This window comes from Nycticebus coucang, chromosome 3 (assembly GCF_027406575.1).
Source record: "Nycticebus coucang isolate mNycCou1 chromosome 3, mNycCou1.pri, whole genome shotgun sequence".
NCBI classification, from domain to species: domain Eukaryota; kingdom Metazoa; phylum Chordata; class Mammalia; order Primates; family Lorisidae; genus Nycticebus; species Nycticebus coucang.
The window spans coordinates 23,244,011-23,267,345 of record NC_069782.1 but is presented as its reverse complement, the minus strand read 5'-3'; the positions used below and the strand labels follow the sequence as shown (position 1 = coordinate 23,267,345).

Genomic DNA, 23,335 nt, shown 5'->3' with positions numbered 1-23,335 from the left:
TTTTCTTGAGACACAGTCTCAATCTGTTGCCCAGACTAGAGTGCTGTGTGTGGCTTCAGCCTAGCTCACCATAACCTCAAACTCCTGGGCTCAAGCAATCCTCCTGCCTTAGCCTCCAGAGTAGCTGGGACTATAGTTGTCCCCTGGCGAATTTTTCTATTTTTAGTTAGAGATTGGGTCTTGCTTTTTCTCAGGCTGGTCTCAAACTCCTGAACTCAAGGGATCCTCCCACCTCAGCCTTCCAGAGTGCTAGGATTATAGGAATGAGCCACCACAGCCGGCCAGCCAGCAATTATTATAAGCCAAAAACTGGTGTGTAAAGCTCACACAGGGTCTAACAACAAGAATAGAAGCATCGCTATAACTGCTGTGACCACTCTCTCCATCCCCAGCTAAGATTCAGTATTGAACACCACGTGCAGAACAGTGTCACCTCACTTAATCGTTACGATCAGCAACGGAGGTGGGTACTATTATCATCTGTATTTGACAGATAAGGACACTGAAGCTTACAAGCATTCTTACCCAAACTATGAAGCTAAGAAGTTCTGATCTAGGATTCAAAACCAGGTTGATTCTATAGGTAATATTCCTGAACGTGATACTTGATGGTCAATTAGTTATTTAGGAGGCGGGTATAATGGACAGAGGTGTAAATGCACAAAGCAATTGAAGTGAAAAAAATTCAGAATGTCTACTTTCTTCTAACTTTAAGGCATTAGCAACATCCCTCAAAACCAAAACAAAACAGGGTGGTGACTGTGGCTCAAAGGAGTAGGGCACTGGCCCCATATACTGGAGGTGGAGGGTTCAAACCCAGCCCCCGGCCAAAAGCTGCAAAAAACAAAACAAAACAAAACAAAAATAGGGATAAGAGAAAAAAAGAAAGACTATTAAATCTCTGAAAATCCTCTCACCTTTGACTTTGTGTTTGGTTAATTCTCAGTGATTTATGCCAACAAAGAGGAAATATGGGTAAATTAAACCCAGCCGTTTAACATACCTATTCTGTTTTGGGGAGGAGGTGGTAGTCAGCGTAGAAGGGCCACAGGATTGAGAGCGCTTTTTTTTATTTTTAATTTTTCCAACAAGGCCACTTGTTGCTCCCAGGGTCTGCCATCCTCCGGCAGCCGACATGGGGAGTTTCAGCTGGCTGGACAGGGCCAGGCCCAGCTTCTGCTCTCCCTGCAACTTCCAATACTTTGTATGTGGAAGATCAGCCAAAGAGACAGTCACAGTTCATTCCTAAGGGCTCTCTGTGCTTTCCTTTAACATTTTCTTACTTTGTTATTTATTTTCAACAGTGATCACCATCCAATAGGTTGAGGGCTGTTTTCAGGCCTAACCTGAGAAACACCCCTCCACGCACAATACTTTTTCGTCGTCAGAGTTGAACTAACATTAACAACCAAAGGCCCTCCCTCACCCCGGTACCTTTACTGTCTCCATTTTGTGGGACAATCTCTGCAACATGAGCCACAAATACTTTTTCTTTGGGAACCTCAAATTCCTTCATGGAAATAATCTCAAGAGTTTAAGAAAGGAATTTAAAATTTCATTAAACGGATGAGAAAACCAAGACACAAACTCACAGCAGAGCCCAGGTTGGACGGAAGCTGGTGTGGGTCTCACTGACTGTGACACTGGGGCCGACTCCAGCGTCTGTCTTCCCTCCTGTTTGGCTTGCTTGGTGCATGTTGGTGGCAGAGCGCAAAGGGACACAATCACGTGGTAGGCAGACCATGATCTGCTGCGTTCTGTTACTTCTGTTTCTCCAGCTTAGACTCTCTCCTGCCCCACATTCCGCCAAGAAAACACAGGGAAGGGGCAGCTCCCTCTCCTCCACGTCCCGTACACCCTGCACTGTGTCATCCACATCCCCTACGTATTCCTGAGCCAGTCTCGGCCACGCCGTGTGCTTCACACTGAAGACTACGCAATCAGGGAGTTGCAAGTAAGAGCAAAATGATCATGGTTAAAAATATCGGAGAGTGCAAACATGTTCCTTATAGAGAAGTGAGAATTAGCAAGGGTCTAGCAGCAAGGTCATGGCTTTTAAGCTATTAAAAAGAAAACAAAAAACAAAAGTCCATGTGTGGTGGCTCATGCCTGTAATCCTAGCACTTTGGGAGGCTGAAGCAGGAGCTCAGGAGTTCGAGACCAACCTGAGCAAGAGCAGGACCCCCATCTCTGCTAAAAATAAGAAAAACTAGCTGGGTGTTATGGTGGGTGATTGTAGCCCCAGCTACTCAGGAAGTTGAGGCAGAAGGATCATTTGAGCTCAGGAGTTTGAAGTTGGTGTGAGGTTTGATGATGCCACTGTATTAAACCCAAGGCAGCAGAGGAAGACTGTCTCAAACCAGTTCTCCCCCCAAAACCCAAAACAAAAACAAAGCCTTTCAACATTTAACTAATGAATGAGGCTCTTCCCAGATTTTTGAAGCAAATGTGGTACTCCCACAGAGAATGCTTCAAAAAATTTTTTTTTATTTTTGAGACAGAGTCTCACTTTCTCACCCTCAGAGTGCTGTGGCGTCACAGCTCACAACAACCTCATACTCTTGGGCTTAAGTGATTCTCTTGCTTCAGCCTCCCAAGCAGCTGGGACCACAGGCACCTACCACATGCCTGGCTAGTTTTTTTTTAGAGACAGATAGGGTCTCAAACTCCTGAGCTCAGGCGATCTACCCTCCTCGGCCTCCTAGAGTGCTTAGGATTACAGGCATGAGCCACCATGCCTGACCTGCATCAAAATCTTTTTGATCTACGCATGTCAACTCTATTACTGAGAAATCTAGAATAGCCAAGCAAATAGAATATAGAAGACAATACTTTCCACATTACCTTGGTTATATCTACCTCTTACCTCTAGCGGCCTTCTAAAGAAGGTCACTGCAGCCTTGGGATCTGGTGGCCACTGAAATATCCATTCCCCTCCCGCAGTCCCATCTGTGCAGAATTCCTTCTGCTTGTTTGAGATCAGAATGGAGGAGAGAAAAATCTCAATTTGTTTTTAACCCTTACCACTCCTGTCCTCTGACACATTCTTCTTTTCTACTCAGGCTGACTCTTCCCCCACATTTTCACTGGCCAGAAGGTGGAGTTTGGGAAACCTTCTGTTCTACAGTGGGTGAGATGTGCTCCAGGCCTAGCAAGTTAGAGATGTGAATGGGAATCAGCTCTCATTACAACCAGAGTAGAGACTCCAGAATACAGAGCAAGCTTGTGCTTACTTCTGGAGAATTACCGGTTTTTTTCTTGACAACCCTAATTCCATTTGGCTCTATTCTTTTTATTTTTATCTATCTGTCACCTAAAACTAGAAACACTGCAAGCTGAATTTATCAAAGTTTCTAAGCAATGGAATCAGGCTTAGAGATCATCAAATGTAACGTTTCCCAAAATGTGTTCTGCAGAAAGCCACCCTGTCAGGAGCTCTTTAAAAAAAGAAAAGCCAGGGTGGCCTCTGTGGCTCAAAGGAGTAGGGCACCAGCCCCATATGCCGGAGGTGGCGGGTTCAAACCCAGCCCTGGCCAAAAACTGCAAAAAAAAAAAAAAAAAGAAAGAAAAGCCAGCTTGGGAGGCCCCGAACACTCTGCCCCTCCTTACATCTGGGCATATTCCGGTCTGGCAATGTCCCAGGCTATGTGAGCTATGTGAACTCACATTCTAGCTTTTTTTTTTTTTAATTGTCACATATACATGTGTTCATTAGGCTTCCACTTTTTGCCTTCACAAAACTAAAAAGGCTTAAAATTTAACAACAATAACAATGTTTAAGATAGGGACCAGAAACAAAAACCTCGCAAAGAACGGACAAGACAAATACATTCGGAAAAGAAATCAGACAACCGCTGCAACAAAGCATTAAGCAATAATAATAATAGTAATGCAAAGAAAGTAACTTTCACATTGCCAAATAAGAGTATGTCTATTATAGAATGCTTTGACTCTGAGGTTCAGTATGGTGTCATCAATTAACTACTTCATATTATTTTTTTCCCCAAAGTATCAAAGAATAGACAACTAATATTTATAAATAAAAATAAAAGATAATTTCAAAAAATAGATCATGCCAAATCTTATAGACAATGGAAAAAGAAGAAATGCTTCAAATATATCCAGAATAAGTAGAATGATTTTGAACATTCTAGCTTTTATGGGGGGATTTGGGCCTCCCTTCCCAGACCATAGGATTTGTATGGGAAAATGCTCTGAATTTAAAAATTTGTTCATAAACTGGAACCTTCTTAGATAATGCTGAATTTTTTTGATAGCAGCAGATAAAAACATGCTATATGATAATATCATCATCAGAACCTGACACCCAAAATGTCTGTAAGGTCAAAGAAGCTATAACTTTGCAATAAAAAACTGTATACATACTCATATTGGGTAAAAGGTTAAACATTCATTTGAGGTATTATAAAATATTCGTTACTTTTTTTTTTCTTTTTGCCATTTGGGGCAGCCCAGGGTACAAAGGTTCACATCTAAAGAACTTTAAGATTTCAAGAACTGCCCTACATAAAGATACAAAATCCATGCTCAAAGAAACTTTTTTTTAGAGCAAGCAAAGCTTGTTGCATTTCATAGTTGCTCAAAGTCCCAGGTCAAGGGACTTTGATTTCCATTCACGTCTCCTGATTGGCCTTTGTTACTATTTTTGAAGTTTGACAAACTGTGTTCACCTATAGAGGATTAAAATGGTGGATTTGTGTAATATGAAAATTCTTTTTTTTTTTTTTGCAGTTTTTGGCTGGGGCTGGGTTTGAACCCGCTACCTCTGGCATATGGGGCCAGTGCCCTACCCCTTTGAGCCACAGGCATCACCCAATATGAAAACTCTTTAGAGCTGATATGAGAATCCTAAGCTAGTGAATGCCTACGTGCAATCAAGCATCTGGATGCAAAGATAAAAAGTTGAAGGAATTCTTCACATGTTTTCCAAGTATATTATTTTCATGTTCAGCATAAAACTAAACAGTTGACTATTTTTCCCTGTACATTTCACCTCAATATTCTGGTGTCAAATAAACATGCTCACACACTCCTGGGGACAGAGAGTCCACAGGTATCATTTTTAGTTTGCATACAGAAAAAACTCTTAGGAAGGCAAATTATATATTGCCTTAAAAACGAATTATATTGAAAGAAATGCTGCAATCCTTAGGAAAAGTCTGGAATTCATCCTGAAAAGCATCAGAATATTAATGCCGATGTTCAATGCAAACACCATATGGAGGCAGTGAAATGTACGGAGTCCATGTTTTCTTTCCATTGTTTCTATTTTGATTTTTATTTACAGCTTCCACTTTTTCAATGCTTTTGCAATAGCAGTAGGAAGACTTTGGAGTTTGATTCTTTTTTTTTTTTTTTGGCCGGGGCTAGGTTTGAACCTACCACCTCTGGCATATGGGACCGGCGCCCTACTCCTTGAGCCACAGGCGCCGCCCAGCAGTAGGAAGACTTTGGATGGCAAATACACTTCTGACAGACCTATCTTATGTTTTTTAGCAGAAAAAGTATGAGGCTGTCAACTGATGTTGGCAGGTGAGGAGTGAGAGGAGGGAGGTCGGGAACTAACAGTGAACACCTGTCACTGGTGTTCTTTCACTTCACTCCTGGTGAAAACCTGTAAGGTAGAAACTCTCCTCTGTTTTATAGCGAAGGCAATTGGGGCTCAGAAAAGTCCCACAACTTGTCTAAATACGATCAGGGAGTTAAGGAGGTGGCTGATTTTGGTTATGAACTTGGGTCCGCCTCTTCTTCCTACAACACCAGTCTGACCCCCCTGGAGGAAGGTGTTTCCCGCAAACCAAACTATATATGGGTAAAGTAACAGTTGGCTGATTAGGGAAACACTTGAACTTCACAAGAACAGCAAGTTAGATTGAGGGCACGATAAACCCAACGTGGCACATTCTTGTTAACCCTGAATGAAATAGGTCTTAATCTACACTTGAACCCGTGCAAATAAACATATTCAGAGATATTTAGAGCAGCCTCGAAGGGTTTTGCTTGCATTCCTTACTGTTACCCACATAACTACTTTTACACTGTTCTCCTCACACCTCTCCAAACAGGAGGAATTTTTTTTTTTTTTTTGAGACAGAGTAGCCCTGGGTAGCAGCCATGGTGTCATAGCTCACAGCAACCTCAAACTCCTGGGCTCAAGTGATCCGCCTGCCTCAGCCCCCCAAGTAGCAGAGTGCTCGTCATGATGTCTGGCTTGTTTTCCTATTTTATTTTTAACAGAGATGAGCTCTTGCTCTAAATCAGGCTGGTCTCGAACTCTTGAGCTCAGGCAATCCACCCGCGTTGGCCTCCCAGAGTGCTAGGAATACAGGAATGGCCACTGCGCCCGGCCAATAGAAGAAAGTTTCAAAAGGCCCATGGACTTTCCTTTGTTGTTTCAATCTTCCCGAATCAAAATGGGTGAGCTACCTGCAGCGTTATGCAAATATGCTGAGTGTGAGCCTGACTCACAGACCTAGAGAGACTGAATTTTGGATTGTGGCTGGCCTTGGTCCATGGCTGTTGGTCAGAACTGGAGAAGATTGCTTCAGGTAGTCTTCTACCCATGACATTGAACCAGGACTGGCCTCTCAAGAACATAATACAGGTGCTTCCTAATTCTTTAATATGCATATTTCAAGCCCAGTGAGCAGAGCAGAATAATCTAATGAAAATGGCATTTTCAAATTCTTCTGATTATAAATTATTGATGTACCACATTAGAAATATTCTCAAACAATTTGTACCATCTTGAGCGTGTATCTATCTTAAAGGGACATCTATGGTTTTTCTTAGACTGTTTTCATTTTCTGAGTTTGTAATATATGAGCTATTTTTCAGGCTTAATGAGAAACACAGATAGAAGTGGGGTAACACCATAGGCCATCATTATAGGACTAAGTGCTAAATGAGGATATGGGACAAAGATTGGAAGTTACCAATTATTATTCGTAGGTTTCTAAACTGATTAGTATTCAATATAGAGGGAAGGAGGGAGGGGGGTGGGGCCTTGGTGTGTGCCACACCTTCTGGGGGCAAGACATGATTGCAAGAGGGACTTTACCTAACAAATGCAATCAGGGTAACCTGGCTTATTGTACCTTCAATGAATCCCCAACAATAAAAAAATAAATTAAAAAAAAAAGTTGCAAAAACTACACACCTATTATGCTCTAGTATCACTAGAGAAACCAACATTGCTACCAGAGGAAGGAGGTTGGATGACTTTTACTGTATTTTGGTACCAAGGGAAGAAAGGAATTTCTCAAATCTGAAAAGCTAAGTTAGTAAAAGAGTAATTACAGTTCAGATTCCAGATAGGGGTAGAGTTCTAAGGTGAATGGAAGAGGAAAAAAACTGAAAAATGACAGAAAAGTTGTCTGCCAAAACATTTTATACTTGGTGTCATGAGTTGAATTGACCCAGAATACAGCGGTATTTGAATAGAATGTCTTTAACGAGGTAAATTATCATAAAATGAGGGTGTCAGGGTGAGCCCTAATCCAATCTGATGGGTATCCTGATGAGAAGAGGAAATTTGGAGGCAGACATTTACACATAGAGGCAAGACCAAGTGAGCACTTAGTGAGAAGGCTGCAGTCTGCAAGCCTGGGAGAGAGGCCTCAGGAGAAACCAAACCTACTGTCCCCTTGGTCTTGAACTTCTGGCCTCCAGAACTGTGAGACAATGAATTTCTGTTGTTTAAGCCCCCCAGTCTATGGTGTTTTGTTATGGCACTCCTAGCAAGCAAATGCACTTCGTACATCATGCTCAGTAAACAAGCTAAACCAGTATGTCAAATTACAACTTGCACTTCCAATACAATCCAGGCCTATTTTGGGAAACAGTTAATCTGTCTAGAGAGGGTAGGTACTCACCACATCGAAGGCCGTAAACACATGACAGTAGTGGTGATTGGACTTCAAATCTTTTGTAATATAAGCAAACGTGGACAGGTCTTCTGGGTCCTGGGCAGCACAGGAGATATTACGAATTTCATGCTCGGCAATTATGTTCTGGAAGAAATGACACCAATGACCATTTTTTTCCCTTTGCAAATCAGCATATTTGAGAAGTGAGATAAGCAACCTGGGGAGAAGTTGTTTTCCTTCTTTCCAGAACATTCTAGACCAGCAACATTCCAAGTGATCCACTGCACTATTTGTAGGCAGATGTATGCCAGGTCTGGAAGAATTATTTTCATTTAATTAAAAACAACCTAAAATAGTCATATCCTGGAGCAGTGGTTCTCACCAGGTGCTGTGCATGGAAGCAGTCTGGGTGGCAGACACTTTAAAAAAAAATAGTAATTATAAGCATGTTACGTGTCTCATTCCCCACGTCCTCCTGTAGACACACAGCCCTGCCTCCGGCTAATTCCGTCTGCAAAGAATCACCTGTCCCACCCCCCCCCAGGCTGTCCAAGTCCCGAGCCCTTGTGTGTGCCTGGGGTTCCTGTGCCCTGCCTTTACCCCCCCACCCCATAGCAAAGGCAGGTGGGGAAGGAAGCAGGCAGGTGGAAGCCTCAAGGTCCACCTCTCAAAGAGTCCATAGAGGCCAAGGTGTAGGGCAACACCAGGCTGTGGTATTCAGGCTTTGGACATCCTGCATGGCTCAGAGCCCTGTGGGAATGATTCCCTTTCCTAACCAAATCCACCAACTATAATTAGGAGGTGATATGGTTGTTACCATCATTATCAGGCAGGCGAGGAAGTTGATACTCAGGGGTCAAGTGCTTTACACAGGACATGTGGTGGAGCTGGGATTGCATTTGGGACTGTTTGACTGCAGAGCTCAGGCTCTTTGAGACCATTACAATGTCCTTCACCTCCACCTCTGTCTCACTGGTTTGAGAGATGGCAGTTTTTCCTCTCCAGCATCTCTTTGTAACCTCTGCCCTGCCTGCTGCACAGTGGGAAGGAGAGGTTTAAATACCATTGTCCTGAAGCAGGAAGTAACCACGGAGCCTCTCAGCTGCAAACTCTGCTAGCAACTTCTTTTGATACATAGATATATTTACAGAGAAAAAAAAATCACATGATAGTGCAATATATATATATTTTTTCATCTTATGCTATCCCATTTATGTTTTTTGCAGTTGTCACGGATCTGAAACCCTGGATACTTTTGCTGCCCTAATTACTTTTTAATTGTGCAGTCTTAAATAACCTGTTGGCAATATAGTGTTCTGGGTACACCCATCAATGTCTAAAAATGCTCACAAAACATCTTTCCATGCCAGAACCCCCAGCAAGTACTTCATGTCCTTCACTCTAGCAAGCTGAGTGGTTGGGAGGCAATTATAGAATTAACACATAAAAGAAAACGAAATCAAGACATTTTTTGGGCAGCCCTGAAGGCAACATTACATGCAGCTCCCTGTCAAAAATAACTCAAGTTGCAATTGGAATCTCCCAAACAAGTACCACTCTGTCGCAAGATATGCTTTCAAAACAGAAGGTCATGATCCTCTTCCTCCAGTAGAAAACTCAATTAGGAATGAATCTTAAAGTGAATGTTGAAATGAGAAGATCTACAGAGTCTTTACAGGTGCAATGTTAGATGCGAAGAGCCTTGGCCATCACTTTGATTGGGGGCTGCCGTTACCCTGAGACGTGTGTGTGAATTTGGTCTCACCTGTCCGGGACATACTCTCACAGGAAACAGAGCATTAGCACCAACTTCTATCTCGGTTGGAATTTTGTGTGCTTGAGATCTTTTGCCAGCACAAGGTAGCTCAACTTCTTGGGAAAGAGTTACAGTGAGAAGTGCCCTGTGGTTTTTATGGCACTGAGTTCCCTGAATCTTGCCAATTCACAGAACATCACTCCATGGTTTTCAATGGTGTGTGGCAGCATCTTGGCCCCGGGCAAAACTGTAAAGCAGGTAGTGTCTCTTCGGAGATCTCTCCTCCTCTGTCTTTCCTGACTCTCCTCCAGCTTTTCGGAAGCCCCCTCTTGTCTAGTCCCCAGGAGCCCAGGGCTGTGTTTTAGCTGCCCACTGAAGCCTGACCTCTGTGATGCTCCATGTTCTAAGATCAGCCTTTTCCTCCCACCCCAATAGCTGAAGAAACCTTTATTCCTCTGTTCCCATGGTCTAATCTAGGAGCAATGCAAGCTAATAAAACATCCTACATTCAGGTAAGAATAACCGCTAAGTTTAATCATCCTAACTGGCACTTAAAAATATGCACTGCAATTCACATTGGTGGCCTGGGTAGGGAAGTATTTTTGAACAGAACTTCATGATACAGCACAGGTGCTGGGTGTGGTAAAGACTTGGGATCTCAGTATTGAAATGCTGCCACCATCAGCAACATCTACCTGTGTGGAATGGTAAAGTCACTTCTCTATCTGTGGGATGAGAAGGTAGAATCCCTAGGCCAGGGATTTTACTGCTGTAGGCTGGGTGGAGACTGGAGCCAGCTTCCTCCTTGGGAAGGAAGTGGCAATTGGAATCCCCGCAAGAAGGCCCAGAGGAATACATTCATTCCAGTCCTGTCATTCAACCGAGTTAGAGGCTCAGCCACAAACTAAAAGGTGACATCCTCATGGGGTACAGGTGGTGTACCTCATTTAAAATTGGACTCCTCAGATTTTCATCAGCCTCCATTGCTGAGCATGTTCTAAGGAGACCAGAGCTGTGTAAAAAGCTCAAGATAAGAATTGGAGGGTGGCACAGCAAGCCTTGCCTCTTCTTTGGAATAGTTTGGCCACTTAGTACCCTTCAACAGGGACAGATTTGTTTTGTCTGTCTGTTGACCTTGATCATGGTGAGAAACAGCTAAAGAGGTGTCTGGCTGGCAAGTGGAGAACAGAATTGCTTGGTCCAGCTAATTAACATGGTGGCTCTAAGAAGGGTGTGTGATAATGAAGTGGCAATCCCTGCACCTCCTCCTCTCAAATTCTTTTCTTTTGGTTTAGTTTTTCCTGAAGGAGAGAGACTGCAGAGAGGGGTCCCTGGAATAGACTGAGGACTAACTAGAGGCACCCACAGGGCATCTGAGGCTGAGGAGAACAGCACACGGGTTTAATGGGGTCTCCCTTTGACTCTGAGCTTCTTACAAGGAGAAGTATATCCTCTAAAAAATATGGGCACTTGTTTAGGCAAATGTTCCATATTATTTTGTGCGTAAAATAGCATAAGGTGTGTTTGAGGTGGGCATTCCTCACCCACCCAAAAAAACCAAGAAAAGCAGAAAACAAGCCCTCACACTGCGTTGTTTCTAATGTAGCCAGACGGCAGACTGAGGGGGAAGTCAAAGCAAGAAGGAAAAATGTGCCCTGATGCTGCGTCACCTCCTGGAAGGCCCTGTGGATCCAGGTGGGAATCGAGTCACCTCCTGGAATGCCCTGTGGATCCAGATCGTCTGGCCTGAGCTCCCTCCTGGAGCTGCCAGTGGGCTTTGGATCTGTAGGAAGCTGATGTGATTTATCTGAAAAACTTCAGCACTAAATCCATTGAAAGTTCCATTTTAAATTCTGACCCCTTTCTATTTCTTCCTTCTTAAATCGGGATTAGTGATTCAACTCGTTTCTAAATTGCTAGGCAATAGATACCTTTATGAGTTTATACCTAGGCCCTTATCCTTTCCCGGGAACTTGGGCAGAGCCATTTGTTTATTGGAATCAGAGGAAAGAAATGCTTCAATAGAGGGTTCATCTTTCACATAACTTAATGGGGCTAAAGAAAGGGAAGAGTAATTAACACGCTATTAATTATCCATCGTACTTTAAACTAATTCCTGGAAGGTCGCTTTGCAGTAACAGAAAAAGCAAAAGCATTAGGTTAGGGAGAGAGGAAATTAAGTCTGAGTCCTTCTTCATGACCAAGGGGCTGTGTGGGGCAGCTCTGAGGCCCACAGCTGCCCAGCGCAGACGCAACACCCCCCAATATGAGCAGGCTGGGGGTAAAGGGATGTAAGGTTAGGAAGCACCACTGAAGAATAAAGTATAACGGAGACAGAATACAAACAGTAAGATGTGCCTTGTCGTCGTGCCTGATTGCAGGCTTAGTGGCCGCCAGCACCTGAGATGGCAAGACCATTAAATGTGCTTGCATTTCACAAGTCCTTCACCTGGAATCACAGTGCCCCACCAAGACAACTCTGCCCAGCTGGGAAGATCAGCATTTTGATCAGTCTGCTCCTTTCTTGCTGGGGGTTTTGCTCTAGAATAAAATGGCAGATAAGACAGCATTGTGGACACTGCTGGAAGCCAGGTGTCTGAGCAGGCTCCTTTCCTGCTGTGGGCCTTGCTCTAGAACAAGGTAGCAGACATAGAGCATATCCAAGTGGGTTCCTTCACACCGCAGCTTGACAGATACTCCACGGCTTCTGAAGCCAGTCCTCCTGCCCTGGCTGGTGTTTCTCAGTCTCTATGGACCAGCACCACCAAGGCAGTCTCCCGCTACTTCCTCCTTCTGCCCTTCTTAATAGAACCTGACTCCTCGGCTCCCATTCAGAAACTACTAGACTATTGCCCCGAGTCACCCACTCTTTCCCTATCCACTGCCACAATGGGGGAGATCAGCTAGCTACTTTGCAGGTCACTGAGATGGGGACTCTGTACAGGCAGTTGAAGTTAATATCTCCAATTCCTGAAAAAGTCCATTGCCAAACAGTCATGAAGGGGTTGGCTGCTGTTGACACTAAACACAGGCATTTTGCCTTTGCCCTCTAGATTCTGAAAATACGCCCAGAACTATGCTGTGAGGACTTGAATGACACGCTGGCCTTCTTTATTTAGCGTCTTCATTTACACAGAACTGTCTCTTGCATATCTTTCTGCACTGATGCCTCCGAAGAGTAGTCATTGGCGAGTGGAGGCCCAGGGATAACTCATCTAATTCTTGGCGACTGGGACATGAGTGTCTCCTGGGGGTACAAAAGCTTCAATGTCTACACCCCTCCAGGGGTCGCTGAGCAAAATCCAACAGAGCTAAGAAAGCTCTCCCCCCACTTCCTGACTGGGAAGAGGGGGTCACAGAGGATGCTGTTAGTACCAACACATCTAGTCATACCACCAGCATCATGGAAAGACAGCCTTTAGACTGCGAGAACTTCTCAGGGCAAATATAACTTGTTTTGATATTGTCAGAATCTGAGTTTGCTAAGATTGTTCATCTAAGTGAGTGTTAAACCCATCCTCTGCAAATAATATTGCTATTCAAGTTTTTCAAGTGGAAATGGAGGTAGAGACAGTTGCTCTAGGTTAGGGAAAAAAAAGATTCAAGTGCTAAAGCCTGGCTTGAAATTTACTTATTTATTTTTCTAAAACAGAAGACCTTGGATTCTTTTCTTTTGGTTTAATTTTATATTTTAAGAGACTTTTAATTTTAAATTATTTATTATGGGTACATAATATTTGTCTATCTTTAGAGGGTACGTGTGATGCTTTGATACAGGCATTCAATGTGAATTAATCCAATCAGGATAACTGGGGTATCTATTACCACAGGCACTTAGCATTTCACTATGTTAGGAACATAACAATTCCACTCATTTAGTTATTTTAAAGTATACCCTAACTTATTGTTGATTATAGTTGCTTTGTTTTACCATCAAATATTGTTCATTCTAGCTAACCATATTTTTGCACCCATTAACCACCGCCAGTTTAACCCCTTCTCCCTCTACCCTTTCCAGTCTCTGGTAACCTCTTGAAATTTAGATATAGCAGAAAGCAATGATGTCTTCAGGGACAGTTTCAAAATATTTTGAAATTTTTACACCCATCTGAGTATAAGGCTAAAGTAATTTTATGGACCGAGGACTAAAGTTGCTTCCAAGAAATAAAAAAGCAAATCAATTGAGGCTGTTCTTTTTTTTTTTTAAATTAAATCATAGCTGTGTACCAGAATCCACAGAGAACTCAAACGTATTAGCAAGAGAAGAACAAGTGATCTCATCTCAGGGTGGGCAAGGAACTTAGAGAAATGCAAATCAAAACCACTTTGAGATATCATCTAACTCCAGTAAGATTAGCCTACTTTTCTGTTTTTTCTTTTTGGAGACAGAGTCTCACTTTGTCGCCCTTGGTAGGCTCACAGCAACTTCCAGCTCTTGGGCGTAGGCGATTCTCTTGCCTCAGGGAGCTGGGACTACAGGTGCCCGCCACAACGCCTGGCTATTTTTTTCTTGCAGTTTGGCCGGGGCTGGGTTCGAACCTACCACCCTCTGTATATGGGGCCGGCGTCCTACTCACTGAGCCACAGGCGCTGCCACGACACTGTTCTTATTTGAGTCTTCACAGCTGTGATCTGACAACTGTCAACAATATGTGGCACAGCTGAAATCATCAGACGTCAGGCATCAAGTCAGAGAATGCTTTGGGTATCACAGCCAGCATGATAGTGGTGGGTTATAATCTTTCTGCCTGGGTTTCAGAATTTGTTCTTAAACTGAGAGGTTGTTTTCCTAAGTAGATTTGGGGAACTTGGGCTAATCTGACTACTGGTGGAATAACCTCCTTTGTTCCAGTAAACCAATCATGAATACCTCTAAGTGGCTGATTCAGAAGCTTGGGTTTATTATAGAGACCAAAAGGTCATTGCGCAAGGGACTTTCCTCTGGTATCTAAATCCAGTTGCCTTAACCTTCATTTACCATAGCTTAAGTTCACTTATTTTGTGACTTTCTGTTCCTTTTCTCCAAAATGAAGTGGGTCCACGTAGTAGGTCTGGATGCGCAGTCCAGCAAACCCCCAGAATTTCTCCCTCATTTCTCCCTTTTCTGTACTTTATTGGTTGAAAGGATGCAGGAATAAAAATAGAACATTTGGGTTTTTGTGAGCAGAAGCCAGTCAGCTTTGAGTTTACGGGAAGGGCCAGGAATCACACCCAAGTTTTCTAGTTCAGCACTGGGACTCTGTTGTCTTTGCCAAGAAAGGAACTCAGGACACTCTTTAAATAACATGCAACCCAGTGGTCCACACTTGACATCAGAGCTCACACACTGTTCCCGCAGTGATGACAAAGTCACAGCAGGATCACAGAACTGGCAGCTTTTCTATTGTGTCTCTTAAGAAAATCAGACAGGTGAAATTCTCTCTATCTTCTCAGTAGTTGGGAATTAAATGCAGTTATAGGAGAAATAAAGTCAGAGAATGTGTTCCCCGTGTCAGGGATTTACGATGTATGTCGAAAGGGCACATTTGTATCTCTAGGGAAATGGAGGCCCAATGTTCTAGCTCTTCATCTAGTAACATTTCCTCTGATGGGGGAATGATGACATTGTTGACTTTTCAATCCACAAGTGATTTTTTTTCCTGTTCCAAAGTTACCTAGACCCAAAGGGACATCCTAGATAATAGGTGGCCACAGATTTTTAAAGAAGGTCTAATGGAAAAGTGGAAGCAAAATATTTATAGGAATCCCAGATCAAGTGCACTCCCCCACCTGAATAAGGTCCCTTTCTCTAGGTGTGTGTGAGTGTGTGTGTGTGCATGCATGTAAGAAGGTACTAGAACACGTATGAAACATCAAGCTGGAGAGTTAGCCGTGACTGACATGGTGAATCCAGGGCACAGTGGCAAGCAGAGAACTTAGATCAAATACTCGTGACTTTATCTGGTGTCTAAACCAAAAGAGCAGGGTAATACCTACCTTATTTGTTGCGTCAATAAATTTGACTCCTTTATACGAGACAGAAAGAATAATGGTAGGGACCTTCTTCATTTGCTCTGTAGACTTCTGAAATTAAAATCAGAAAGCTGTTAGAGCAGTTCGTGTCGCATGGCAACTGCAGCACATAATTTTTCCTCTTGAAAGATAAAAATGAGCTCAAATTAAAAACAACGTACACACACATCAAAAAAACGCACCACACACACTCTAATTTCAATATTTCTCTCTTCTCCTGGGCTTAGCTATACTCTGAGCTTACAAAGTTACCTGTCTGCCTATGGAGGATCAAGAAAGAGCTTGTTCTGCTGCTTCCTGGGGATAAAGGAGACTCCTCTTCCCTGACCCCAAAGGGAGCAGGAAGAGCTGTCCCCTACCGCAATGTCAAGCGACCTTCCTTTCACAAGGATTAAACTACGTCAGGTTTAACTCCAAGGACGCATTCAGCATTAGCAAAATATACGCCCTTCCTTTCCTAGTCACCCTCATTCTTCAAGGCCCGGGGATGCTTGGATATATACTTAAAACAGAGATGACAAATACATCACCGTGAATCATTCTTGAACCACAAAAACTGATATTGTATTTGCAGCAGAATAACTTGTGCCCACATGGGATACAATGGGGCTCTGTAACAACTACGCCCTCCAGGAGCAGTCTGTATTCTGAGCACAGCGAGACGCCGGACCGCACAGTTGTAACCTACTTTATCATCAGAGCTGCGGTACTCCCGGAGGTGGAGTTCTCATGAGAGAGGTTCACACCGGCTTTAATGTGCTTAGAGCCTGCGGCTTGTACAGTTTCATGCATCTGCAGAAAGTTTCTCCAGATACATAATTTAGCAAATGCCCTCCCTGTTTCATGTTTCTCATTCATCACGGGGCATCCACTGTCTGTTGACTTCATTTCCCTCTGTGTAGAAGCCTAATAATGACAATGAGCGTCAAGAAGAACGTACCTGACAGTTAGCCTGATGGATTTTCCAGGGTAAGACAGGTGGGGACATAATAGGAAAGAAAACACATAAAGGGTGAGAGAGAGGAAACCATTTCAATAATTCACCAACAGCACAGATTCATTAAAAAAGGAAAGGATGCCGTAAAAGCAGAGTAGGTTCGCTGACGTCTGTAGAAGGGGAACGACTGTTACTATTTCACGAGCTGCCTCTGGCTCTCACCACACCATCTTTTTCCTTGTTTTCTCAGCATTCTTAGGACTGATACCTGAGCACCTGTAGCTTTGAACCTTTGATGACTGGCTGTCCCATCAGGAAAAAATATGAACTTCCTTGATTTCTTCATATGTAATATTCAGTCTTCCCTTTTTAAATTCTGAAATGTGACCAGGATTAATGAAGGCTTTTAATTGGGTGGTGTGAGTGGAACTCATTAAACCTGGTAATGAGACTTAGATCACCATTATTCACTTGTGCTCCGGAAAGGGTGTTTCACATCTTCCTACTTGTTTTGACATAATTACTTTTTGAGAGTTACTCTATCTTTTCTAAGACAAAGAAAATGGATCATGAAGTGTTATTATTTAATATTTATTGTTTTAAACAGCATATAAAAAAGCCGCTCTCTTGAGGTGCCTTCTAACTAGTTTTAAAACTACTCAGACTCATCAGTTTTCTTTTGTGACTGTGGAAAAGAGATCTGAAAATGAAACACAAGGTTAGAAGCTTTTATCTTTTTGTTCATTTTTCTGAAACAGAGCCTCTCTGTGGCACCTGGGCTAGAGTGCCATGGCCTCAGCCTAGTTCAACCTCAAATCCCTTAAGTAACCTCGAATTCCTAAACTCAAGTGATCCTCCTACCTCAGCCTCCCTTGTAGCTAGGACTACACGTGTGTGCCACCATGCCTACTAAGTTTTCTATTTTTAGTGAGATAGGGCCTCACTTTGTCCAGGCTGGTCTCAAACTCCTGAGCTAAAGCAATCCTCCCACCTTGGCCTCCCAGAAGTGTTAGGATTATAGGCATCAGCAACCTGCAGCAGGCCAAAAACTTTTATCTTTTTAATGCTTTTTCCAACCACTTTTTAAAAATGTGGGAGACTAATGAAAGGCAAGGCTAGAAGAAATAATACGCAGTATGTTAATTTTCAGGCAAAGCAGTGGCTGAATTCTGCAAAGAGAGAGGGCTTAGGCAGCCAAGGAAATAGTCTGGGCAAAGGAATGTGTGTATGTGAAGAATTCTTTGCGAAGCATCACAATAGATTTCAATACATCACCTCTCTTATCTCTTGCCATGAATATACTCTCCCAGACAGATCTATCTGTACCACAAAACAATATACAGCTAACATTCAAATGAAAACACCAGCCTTTCATTTAGTATTAAAAAAATCCATTTGTCATCTGTTCAGCAATTGAACTGAACAAATTTATTTTAGGCAGCCACTGTACTTGTCACTGGAAAAGCTCAGAGTCTAGTTCAGGGCATTCAACCAGACCTCAAATTGTGTGCAAATGCTAGTCTGCTGAAAGAGGCTGCCTGAAGTGTTTTGTGTTAAGAGAGATTCTGAGCCTGTGTCTGAGCTCAGTGGGAGTGAGGGGCAGGCTGGGGATGATGTTGGCTGGCCAGGGGAGGAGGGCAGGAGGGGAGACGTGGCAATGAGCCATGCACGGCCGCACTTGGCCTGGCCTGGTATGAAGAACAGCTACACTACAATGTTGACAGATGCAACGAGAGAGGAACGAGCTGAGTAGTCAACAAGGAAGAGCTGCGATTTGTGTGAGAGAGTGGACCAAGTCTTCATTCATTCATTCAGCCAACACCGATTGCCTGCTAGGGGTGACTGAGCTGGCTTCTAAAGGATGAACTGGTGGAAAGAAGTATGGAGAGTCCTCAAAGAACTAAAATTAGATCCCCATTTGACCCTGTTATCCCACGACTAGGCAACTACCCAGAAGAAAAAAAAAATCCTTTCATCATAAGGACATATGCACTGGATTGTTTATCGCAGCTCAATTTACAATCGCCAAGTGGAGGGAACAATCTGAATGCCCACCAACCCAGGAATGGATTAACCAACTGTGGTATCTGCATACCAGGGAATACTATTCAGAAAAGAGATGGAGATTTCACATCTTTTGTTTTAATCTGGATGGAGTCGAAACACATTCTTCTCAGTAAAGTACCACAAGAATGGAAAAGCAAATATCCAATGTACTCAATACTAATATACAGCCAGTAGATGATCTAATTCGTGCCCACATAGGAGAAAAACTCATTTCAATTCAGGCTGGGGGGTGGGGGGATTTGGGGTGCTCCCACTGAATGGGGACAATGTAGGGGTGTATGTCACACCTTTTGGGTGTAGGATAGCACTACAAGAGGGACTCTACCTAACAAATTCAAATATTATGATTTGGTCATTTGTACCCTCACATTAACCTGAAATTAAAAACATATATATTAAAAAATAAAGGATGAATGGGAATTCTCCAGGTGGCAAAAGAGGAGAAAAGAGGCCATTTAAGCAGCAGAACCAATATATACATAGACCTAGACATGAGAAGTGATACGGTGGGTCTGGATAACTGGTGGAAGATTAGGGCATTTCAGTAGCTTTGGAAGTTGGTATCTTACTCTGCCACGCAGGCAGATCTGTGTTGCTGAGGGACAGTTCCAGTGGAGGATGGCTGGATGAAGGCAGGCAGAAATGTAAAGGGGAGGCCCGAGCACCTGTCTGAAGGGGTGGCCCTAAGGAACAGCCAGGGAGCCAAGGAGGAAGTATCAAGACGATGTGTTGACCATCCTGCCGTGGAAGATGAGGGGGTGAAGGAAGAGGAATGTCACTGATGAAGCGGCAGTCCCAGAGCTCAGGAATATGGGAGGGGAACGCGCTTTTGCAAAGGCGTCATGGAAATGCTCTTGCATGTGCTCAGTTTGATAAGCAGCTGGGGATGTCCAGGAGGAAATGAGAAATGAGAATAAGATCTGGAAATCCATCCACCGCCAAGGAGATGGGAACAGAATAGAAGGTGAACAAGAGGGAGGCTGAGGATCTCACCTGAGGGGAAGAGGAATTCTTAAGGGGTGGGGCGAAAACAGGAGCCAAGGAAGGAACGGGAAATGGAACTGGGAGATGCCCACAGCAAGTTATCACGGAAGTCAAGGTGGAGATGGCTCTGAAGGCAGGACAGTCCCCCATGCCATGAGGGCTACAAAGGCCTAACTCACTGTGCCCACACAGTGGGTGATGCTGCTACTTCCCCCTACTTGGGGGAAGTTCCTGGCTTTAGCAACAAGAAAAATTTGTTGGTGATTTTATTAAGAGGAGCTTCAGAAGAATGGTGGAGGTAGACCGGGAAAAGAACACTGTGAGTTGTGCAAAGAATGCCCAGTCAGCTGGGACAGTGGGCGGGTTGTGCCACAAGCTGCCACGCTGACACAAAGGCATTCACTGGTGGTGACTCCTGCCTGGGTAGAAAGATTCCCCATCAGATGCTCAGCCATGCTGAACAAAGAAAAGAAAAGATAAACGATGGTCGCTTCTTTTCCTTTTGGGGTGCTAAGAATCCTTGCTCTCCTAACTCAAGGCAGCACTGGGGTGCCAAGGATATAGGCTGCGTGCGGGCCTTTAAAAATGTCAGTGTTAGGGGGTGGGGAACACGTCCAATCCAGAGCCCCAAATGTACTCCTCTCCCCATCTAGTCCCTTGACAGGAAGATAATGGGTCCTGGCCAGCCTTGGAGTTCAGAGGGAGGGTGGGAGGTCTTCCAGGCAAAGCTCCTCCTTTAAAGCATTCCTACCCTCTGCAAGAGATAAGAATCTTAAATTCTTTTAAGGGGATTTCCGATGGTGTACTTTGACAGAGCTTTCAAAGAGGTCTTTTCATATACAATTTTAAGGAAAAATGGAAATGCATAGAAAGCGGGGGGGGGGGGGGGGGGGGGATAAACGGAGTCTTCAGGGGGTCTAACTGGGGAAGCAAGAACTCCTGTAAATGACCATTCATTTCATGAATACTTTACAGATACCTGACTGTGATAAGCACAGGCTTCAGTCCAACCACAGGCCAGGGCCCCACTTTTGCCTGTTTTCGCTCCAGCGTTGTGATTACCACGTTCTTCTCCTTCCCACTTTGCACATCTCTGCTCATGTTACAAAGCACGCCCTCTTGGGCAACACAAGCCCCATGACCTGTCAGCTATTCTGGGTCTGTATAGTTAATACTCCTATATGTTTATATTAAAAATTCAAGCCTTATTGATATGTATAAAGAGCCCTTTTGCAGGCTCATTTCCCCAGTAAGATGCTCAGGGCAAACCTTATGGCATGGTTTGCTTTTGTTTCTAGATGCTTTTCCCTATGCCTTGCCCTTTGTGGAATTTTTGAGGTTTCCCAAAGTCCTCAATTTTTTTCCCCTTCAATGCCAGCTTTCTGAAGAGACTAATTTGTAATGAAGACCTCTGGGTACCTAAGCAGCTGAATCCTCATGGGGAATGCCCCCAGTTAACTTCACCTTTACAATATCTTGCTCTCCTGCAAAACACAGTATAGCGATCTTCAACTGAATTTTGTTCACAATTTCCCGAATTAAGATTATCCTTTCATATTCCAAAAGAAACAATATTTACTTGTAGAGAGATGTTACATTATGCAAGCTTGCAATAAAATGCAAGCTTGAATTCAAAGGCAGCCTTTTATTTGGCATTTTGGGTTTATATTGTCTGGAACCATTAAACAGAACAGGGATCACAATTTTGTATCTGGAAGTGGCCACTTGAAATAGTGTTCTTTTTTTCCTGTGGTGCTGAGACTTGGATGAAATGTTGTTCTTAATAATGAAAAGTCATTGAATATTTTTAGTGCATTTTTATAAAGAAGGGAGTTTTGAAATCACCAAGAAAAAGAAATAATCATCTCATTTCTTCTTTTTAATTATAAATTATAAACTGCCTGGTGTTGGGTCCGGAATCCATCACTGGTGTCTTTATTATGGCCGTAAAGGACATCCTGATAATAGGCAGTTTCTCATTGCTGGCTGCAGAATCAACACTATGCAAATAGCCTTTTCAGAGCGTGTGAACTCTCTGATCTATGAGTGTGGCTTCCCGGATGTGGATGAGAGCAGGGAGGTTGATGACCACCGGGAGCACTTCAGTCATGAGCTGCAAAGTTGGTTTGAGTCAGGAGTGAAGTTTATGTTCCTAGTAAGAATCATTTGTACCCCATCAACAAAGAAGGGGAAAAGAACAAGACAGGTGGTCTGCAGGGAGAATGTCAGGAGCCCCTCATTCTTAGAACCCCCATCATTCCAAGTGCATCTGAAACACAGGCTGGGGAGAACTTTCCAGCTGGTCTACCGCCACCCGATTGATAGTATATTTTTAACCTATACACAGCTACCCTGAGAATGCTTTCTAGTTAGATACTCAGTACTGAGTCATAGCTATTAATTTTGCCATATAATACTTTCCTTAGTTTCAAAGCTTAATTATTATATTCCATTTCAGTAAGTAAATTAAAATAGGATCAAGCAATTATGTTTGGTAGCCCTAAGTGACTTTCGAATGATTAAAAACTATGCAAAGCAAGCATTATCATGGTGATTTCGTATGCAGTGAAACCAGCGAGGTTGCAGGATTTATAAGAGAGAAAAGGCAGCCCACGAATCAGCACTTTGCAATGAACTCTCATCCTTTGAAACTCAGTTTAAAGGTCACTTTTCGGGGGGCGGGGGGGGAAGACTTCCTTGCCTCCCAGGCTGATGAGATGGCTTGCCTCTGTTCTCTTCTCTGCCCCTCTTCCCATCCGCTGCCCTGGGTCGTGGTGGTCTGCCGCCCTCACCATGCTGGGAGTTCCCGGAGGACTGCCCGCACCAGTCCTAATTCATCTCCCCTGTGGTGACTGCCACCCAGTCTTACACTGAACCCTATGGAGTCACCATTTTTCAACTCAAAAATGGACAAATACATGGTGTGTGACAAATGTCTTGGAGGCAGCGGGGCACAATTATAAGAGAGACTTTACCTAACAAGTGCAATCAGTGTAACCTAGTTCTCTGTACCCTCAATGAATCCTCAACTATTAAAAAAATGGATAAATATTAGCAATTGCATAGGATTCAATCTAATGGCTGCTGAAATCCATGACTGTTAAAGGAACAAGCCAATGAATTAATGTACAGTAATGCGCAAGAAGCTGGCATTGGGAGGAAGAAGCACAGCGCCGGCCTCTCCACACCCTGAGAACTCAGCCGACTTTTCAGAGAGCTCTGGTCTCCACAGCCAGCAGTGGGGGCCTTGGAAAGCTTGAAAGAGAAACGCGGATGTGATTAGATGGTTTCCAAGAGAGTCCTATGGGAGTGGGGTAAGGGGAGAAAAGTGCAAAGATCTTGTGAGTTTTCAGCCTCAAGGAGACAAGGGTCAGGTCTTTATTTTCACCCCCGGAAACTGGCTCAAACTGCCAGCATTAAGAAGGCTTTTGGAGAGGGCAGGATGATTATCGGGGGCAGCTGGGAAGTTTCTTCTTCTGGATGTCTTTATAAATAGTTTGGGTTCTCATCTGTTGTGGATGACTTAGGAGCAAGTCTCATTTGGCTGGCAGTTGAGGCTAAATGACCTTTCAAGGGCTTTTCTCGTCATCGGAGCTGTGGCACAAAGGCTAAGGAAATGCAGACCCTAACTCAGACCTTGCAACAAGCACAGACAGAGGGTGGGCATCCATCTGAGCCATACTGGGGTGT

At 43.6% G+C, this 23,335-nt stretch overlaps 1 protein-coding gene across 19 annotated transcripts in view; it reads right to left on the bottom strand.

Annotated features, from left to right (window-relative positions):
* Nucleotides 1–23,335, bottom strand: part of ANKS1B (ankyrin repeat and sterile alpha motif domain containing 1B) — a 1,177,049-nt gene that overhangs the window by 26,459 nt on the left and 1,127,255 nt on the right. For all 19 annotated transcript variants that reach the window (XM_053582560.1, XM_053582555.1, XM_053582557.1 and 16 more), the window contains 3 exons: nucleotides 16,598–16,609; nucleotides 15,622–15,708; nucleotides 7,896–8,033 (listed from right to left, as the gene is read on the bottom strand). In XM_053582560.1, the coding sequence (XP_053438535.1) occupies nucleotides 7,896–8,033; nucleotides 15,622–15,708; nucleotides 16,598–16,609 (237 nt within the window). The remainder of the gene's footprint in view (nucleotides 1–7,895; nucleotides 8,034–15,621; nucleotides 15,709–16,597; nucleotides 16,610–23,335) is intronic.